The sequence below is a fragment of the Chiloscyllium plagiosum genome, chromosome 40 (genome assembly GCF_004010195.1).
Source record: "Chiloscyllium plagiosum isolate BGI_BamShark_2017 chromosome 40, ASM401019v2, whole genome shotgun sequence".
NCBI classification, from domain to species: domain Eukaryota; kingdom Metazoa; phylum Chordata; class Chondrichthyes; order Orectolobiformes; family Hemiscylliidae; genus Chiloscyllium; species Chiloscyllium plagiosum.
In genome coordinates this window covers 26,640,954-26,647,319 of record NC_057749.1, presented here as the reverse complement: position 1 = coordinate 26,647,319, position 6,366 = coordinate 26,640,954, and the positions used below count along the sequence as shown (strand labels likewise).

At 61.1% G+C, this 6,366-nt stretch overlaps 1 protein-coding gene across 2 annotated transcripts in view; it reads left to right on the top strand.

The window, feature by feature from the left end:
* Positions 1 to 354: 354 nt before the first annotated feature.
* LOC122542420 (galanin peptides-like) overlaps positions 355 to 6,366 on the top strand; it is a 14,290-nt gene continuing 8,278 nt past the window's right edge. Inside the window, exons 1-2 of one of the 2 annotated variants that reach the window (XM_043680111.1) lie at positions 355 to 516; positions 5,687 to 5,767. In XM_043680111.1, coding sequence (XP_043536046.1) covers positions 5,687 to 5,767 — 81 coding nt within the window. In that variant the 5' untranslated portion in view covers positions 355 to 516. The remainder of the gene's footprint in view (positions 517 to 5,686; positions 5,768 to 6,366) is intronic. The other variant, XM_043680110.1, reaches the window with a different exon arrangement.

Genomic DNA, 6,366 nt, shown 5'->3' with positions numbered 1-6,366 from the left:
ACTTTTCATTTTAGTTCCATATTTGAACAAAGCTCCCTTTTATTTCTACTTTGGTCTGACTCTACTCTGCAATTTATAATCATTGTGACGATTCTGACACATTTTGACACTGATCCTCATCCTCCTCCAGCTTACCGAAAAAAACTTCTTTTAAAAAAAAACACTTTCCTGTTAACCTCCAGCATGAACACCAGTCAATTATTAATAATTACCTCCATTTCCCTGTCAGAGATTATAGCTGAAACATCGCACATGCTTTAATGATGAGGCTTTTATGCTGTTCAAAATTTGAATGCATTTACGTAAAAAAAACATAATGAGGACGCTATTTCTTTTCCACAGATAAATACGCTTCTCTCGTTTTTCTCACATATTCGTACATTGCAACTCAGAACTTTGTGGCTGGGCTTCGCACTAGACTATAGTTGAAGCTATTGTTTGACAAATCACATTTTTCGTGTAATTATTTTAAACTTAGGAAAATAATCTTCAGTATTTTTCTTCCTCCGGATAAAGGTAAAATTATTTTAATACATTTGAGTATTTATGTCAGATGTTTCTAATTGCTGTTCTTGCATCAGCTCAGTGTCATTACAAACTGTGTATGTGTGTGTCTGGATTCGGGCTGGTATATGAGGTTGCTTGTTTCAGAGAGGCATAATGGTGACTGCAGCAGAAGTGCAAGTTGACAGAAGAATAGAAAAATCAGCTGATTTTATTTAACCAAAGTTGTTGCTTTTCTCAGGAGAACATTTAACACTGAGACATTGAGTTATCTGGATTCAAAATGGTGATGAAAATTGAGCTTGGAGTTAGACCCTTCATACCTCATTGAGTTTTGGAATTCCAAAGGGCTATGGTGACCATTATTATCATGCTTGAAATTTGGATAATGATTAACAGAAGGTCTGATGTGGAGGTGCTGATGTTGGACTGAGGTGGACAAAGCCAAAACTCACGTGACCAAGCTATAGTCCAGCAGGTTTATTTGAAACCACAGGCTGTCAGAGCGCTGCCCCTTCAGTGAATATTGTCTGTCTCACTCTGCTCTTGGAGCATCAAGGCCATTGTTCTTTCCTCACTGTCTCCCTCACTGTCGCCCTCACTGTCTCCCTCGCAGTATTGCCCCCTCCCTCACTGTCTCCCTCACTGTCTCCCTCGCAGTATTGCACCCTCCCTCACTGTCTCCCTCACTGTCTCCCTCGCAGTATTGCCCCCTCCCTCGCTGTCGCCCTCGCTGTCTCCCTCGCTGTCTCCCTCGCTGTCTCCCTCACTGTCTCCCTCGCAGTATTGCACCCTCCCTCACTGTCTCCCTCACTGTCTCCCTCGCAGTATTGCCCCATCCCTCACTGTCGTCCTCACTGTCGCCCTCGCTGTCTCCCTCGCTGTCTCCCTCGCAGTATTGCCCCTTCCCTCACTGACTCCCTCACTGTCTCCCTCACAGTATTGCCCCCTCCCTCACTGTCGCCCTCGCTGTCGCCCTCGCTGTCGCCCTCGCTGTCGCCCTCGCTGTCTCCCTCGCAGTATTGCCCCTTCCCTCACTGTCTCCCTCACAGTATTGCCCCCTCCCTCACTGTCGCCCTCGCTGTCGCCCTCGCTGTCGCCCTCGCTGTCGCCCTCGCTGTCTCCCTCACTGTCGCCCTCACTGTCTCCCTCGCAGTATTGCCCCCTCCCTCACTGTCGCCCTCGCTGTCGCCCTCGCTGTCGCCCTCGCTGTCGCCCTCGCTGTCTCCCTCGCTGTCGCCCTCGCTGTCGCCCTCGCTGTCGCCCTCGCTGTCGCCCTCGCTGTCGCCCTCGCTGTCGCCCTCGCTGTCGCCCTCGCTGTCGCCCTCGCTGTCGCCCTCGCTGTCGCCCTCGCTGTCGCCCTCGCTGTCGCCCTCGCTGTCGCCCTCGCTGTCGCCCTCGCTGTCGCCCTCGCTGTCGCCCTCGCTGTCGCCCTCGCTGTCGCCCTCGCTGTCGCCCTCGCTGTCGCCCTCGCTGTCGCCCTCGCTGTCGCCCTCGCTGTCGCCCTCGCTGTCGCCCTCGCTGTCGCCCTCGCTGTCGCCCTCGCTGTCGCCCTCGCTGTCGCCCTCGCTGTCGCCCTCGCTGTCGCCCTCGCTGTCGCCCTCGCTGTCGCCCTCGCTGTCGCCCTCGCTGTCGCCCTCGCTGTCGCCCTCGCTGTCGCCCTCGCTGTCGCCCTCGCTGTCGCCCTCGCTGTCGCCCTCGCTGTCGCCCTCGCTGTCGCCCTCGCTGTCGCCCTCGCTGTCGCCCTCGCTGTCGCCCTCGCTGTCGCCCTCGCTGTCGCCCTCGCTGTCGCCCTCGCTGTCGCCCTCGCTGTCGCCCTCGCTGTCGCCCTCGCTGTCGCCCTCGCTGTCGCCCTCGCTGTCGCCCTCGCTGTCGCCCTCGCTGTCGCCCTCGCTGTCGCCCTCGCTGTCGCCCTCGCTGTCGCCCTCGCTGTCGCCCTCGCTGTCGCCCTCGCTGTCGCCCTCGCTGTCGCCCTCGCTGTCGCCCTCGCTGTCGCCCTCGCTGTCGCCCTCGCTGTCGCCCTCGCTGTCGCCCTCGCTGTCGCCCTCGCTGTCGCCCTCGCTGTCGCCCTCGCTGTCGCCCTCGCTGTCGCCCTCGCTGTCGCCCTCGCTGTCGCCCTCGCTGTCGCCCTCGCTGTCGCCCTCGCTGTCGCCCTCGCTGTCGCCCTCGCTGTCGCCCTCGCTGTCGCCCTCGCTGTCGCCCTCGCTGTCGCCCTCGCTGTCGCCCTCGCTGTCGCCCTCGCTGTCGCCCTCGCTGTCGCCCTCGCTGTCGCCCTCGCTGTCGCCCTCGCTGTCGCCCTCGCTGTCGCCCTCGCTGTCGCCCTCGCTGTCGCCCTCGCTGTCGCCCTCGCTGTCGCCCTCGCTGTCGCCCTCGCTGTCGCCCTCGCTGTCGCCCTCGCTGTCGCCCTCGCTGTCGCCCTCGCTGTCGCCCTCGCTGTCGCCCTCGCTGTCGCCCTCGCTGTCGCCCTCGCTGTCGCCCTCGCTGTCGCCCTCGCTGTCGCCCTCGCTGTCGCCCTCGCTGTCGCCCTCGCTGTCGCCCTCGCTGTCGCCCTCGCTGTCGCCCTCGCTGTCGCCCTCGCTGTCGCCCTCGCTGTCGCCCTCGCTGTCGCCCTCGCTGTCGCCCTCGCTGTCGCCCTCGCTGTCGCCCTCGCTGTCGCCCTCGCTGTCGCCCTCGCTGTCGCCCTCGCTGTCGCCCTCGCTGTCGCCCTCGCTGTCGCCCTCGCTGTCGCCCTCGCTGTCGCCCTCGCTGTCGCCCTCGCTGTCGCCCTCGCTGTCGCCCTCGCTGTCGCCCTCGCTGTCGCCCTCGCTGTCGCCCTCGCTGTCGCCCTCGCTGTCGCCCTCGCTGTCGCCCTCGCTGTCGCCCTCGCTGTCGCCCTCGCTGTCGCCCTCGCTGTCGCCCTCGCTGTCGCCCTCGCTGTCGCCCTCGCTGTCGCCCTCGCTGTCGCCCTCGCTGTCGCCCTCGCTGTCGCCCTCGCTGTCGCCCTCGCTGTCGCCCTCGCTGTCGCCCTCGCTGTCGCCCTCGCTGTCGCCCTCGCTGTCGCCCTCGCTGTCGCCCTCGCTGTCGCCCTCGCTGTCGCCCTCGCTGTCGCCCTCGCTGTCGCCCTCGCTGTCGCCCTCGCTGTCGCCCTCGCTGTCGCCCTCGCTGTCGCCCTCGCTGTCGCCCTCGCTGTCGCCCTCGCTGTCGCCCTCGCTGTCGCCCTCGCTGTCGCCCTCGCTGTCGCCCTCGCTGTCGCCCTCGCTGTCGCCCTCGCTGTCGCCCTCGCTGTCGCCCTCGCTGTCGCCCTCGCTGTCGCCCTCGCTGTCGCCCTCGCTGTCGCCCTCGCTGTCGCCCTCGCTGTCGCCCTCGCTGTCGCCCTCGCTGTCGCCCTCGCTGTCGCCCTCGCTGTCGCCCTCGCTGTCGCCCTCGCTGTCGCCCTCGCTGTCGCCCTCGCTGTCGCCCTCGCTGTCGCCCTCGCTGTCGCCCTCGCTGTCGCCCTCGCTGTCGCCCTCGCTGTCGCCCTCGCTGTCGCCCTCGCTGTCGCCCTCGCTGTCGCCCTCGCTGTCGCCCTCGCTGTCGCCCTCGCTGTCGCCCTCGCTGTCGCCCTCGCTGTCGCCCTCGCTGTCGCCCTCGCTGTCGCCCTCGCTGTCGCCCTCGCTGTCGCCCTCGCTGTCGCCCTCGCTGTCGCCCTCGCTGTCGCCCTCGCTGTCGCCCTCGCTGTCGCCCTCGCTGTCGCCCTCGCTGTCGCCCTCGCTGTCGCCCTCGCTGTCGCCCTCGCTGTCGCCCTCGCTGTCGCCCTCGCTGTCGCCCTCGCTGTCGCCCTCGCTGTCGCCCTCGCTGTCGCCCTCGCTGTCGCCCTCGCTGTCGCCCTCGCTGTCGCCCTCGCTGTCGCCCTCGCTGTCGCCCTCGCTGTCGCCCTCGCTGTCGCCCTCGCTGTCGCCCTCGCTGTCGCCCTCGCTGTCGCCCTCGCTGTCGCCCTCGCTGTCGCCCTCGCTGTCGCCCTCGCTGTCGCCCTCGCTGTCGCCCTCGCTGTCGCCCTCGCTGTCGCCCTCGCTGTCGCCCTCGCTGTCGCCCTCGCTGTCGCCCTCGCTGTCGCCCTCGCTGTCGCCCTCGCTGTCGCCCTCGCTGTCGCCCTCGCTGTCGCCCTCGCTGTCGCCCTCGCTGTCGCCCTCGCTGTCGCCCTCGCTGTCGCCCTCGCTGTCGCCCTCGCTGTCGCCCTCGCTGTCGCCCTCGCTGTCGCCCTCGCTGTCGCCCTCGCTGTCGCCCTCGCTGTCGCCCTCGCTGTCGCCCTCGCTGTCGCCCTCGCTGTCGCCCTCGCTGTCGCCCTCGCTGTCGCCCTCGCTGTCGCCCTCGCTGTCGCCCTCGCTGTCGCCCTCGCTGTCGCCCTCGCTGTCGCCCTCGCTGTCGCCCTCGCTGTCGCCCTCGCTGTCGCCCTCGCTGTCGCCCTCGCTGTCGCCCTCGCTGTCGCCCTCGCTGTCGCCCTCGCTGTCGCCCTCGCTGTCGCCCTCGCTGTCGCCCTCGCTGTCGCCCTCGCTGTCGCCCTCGCTGTCGCCCTCGCTGTCGCCCTCGCTGTCGCCCTCGCTGTCGCCCTCGCTGTCGCCCTCGCTGTCGCCCTCGCTGTCGCCCTCGCTGTCGTGTCTCCCTCGCTGTATTGCACCCTCCCTCACTGTCTCCCTCACTGTTTTGCCCCTCCCTCACTGTGTCCCTCACTTTATTGCCCTAACTGTCCCCTCAACTTCACCCCAACTTCCTACTCCACACATATCCCTCTCATGTCCGCTTGTAACTCCCTCACGCTACCCTATAACCCCCTCACCCTATTCTCTGCATTATCCCTTACCACTATTCTCCCTCATCAAACCTCATGTTCCCCCTCATTCCCTGCACTTGTCCTTCACCAACTTCCTCCTCACTATTTGTTGGTGAACTGACCAATACTGTGGGGAGAAAACATTAAACATTTAAAGCAAATCCGCCAACTGTTTCAATATTCAAATTTAATGCCAATGTTAAAATGCTTTAACATGTTTCTTTTGATTATCAATACTTGTAAATGGAACGTTGACTGGGTTAGAGGCACTGGAAGAGGTAACAGACGATCTTGCTGAGGCAGCTTCACTCCTGCCTGACACAACCCCAGTATGAAACACAGGTGCCTCTCATTTTATATTCTATAACATGTAATATTCTTTCTTTTCTCTTTTAGATGTATAAAGACAGGACCCTGATCTGTATGTCTTTGATACTTTGTGGATTAGTGACCGAAAGTTTTGGCTTAGTGATCATGGTAATTATCTTTATGCTTCAAAGCAATTTTGATGGAACTAAATTGGATTAATTGGGGTGCGAGTGAGTTTTTCTGGAGGGGGAGATCAGCCTACATTTGATGTTCCTCTGCCTGGAGTAATGTCAATTGAAAAAAAAATCTTTAAAATGTGGATGTGAATGTTTGAAAGTGGGAACATTCTCTGATTTTTCCCTCAATGACTTATTACTATCAGGTCATCTGTAGATTTATATAGAAATAGAATCCCTACAGTGTTGAAACTGGCCCTACGGCCCACCAAGTCCACACCAACCCTCCAAAGAGTAACCCACCCAGACCCATTCTCCTACCCTATTAATTTACATTTACTCACGGACTAATGCACCTAACCTACACATCCCTGAACACTATGGACAATTTGGCATGGCCAATTCACCAGAACCGACACATCCCTGAACACTATGGACAATTTTGCATGGCCAATTCACCCTAACCTACACATCCCTGAACACTATGGACAATTTGGCATGGCCAATACACCCTAACCTACACATCCCTGAACACTATGGACAATTTGGCATGGCCAATACACCCTAACCTGCACATTCCTGGACACTATA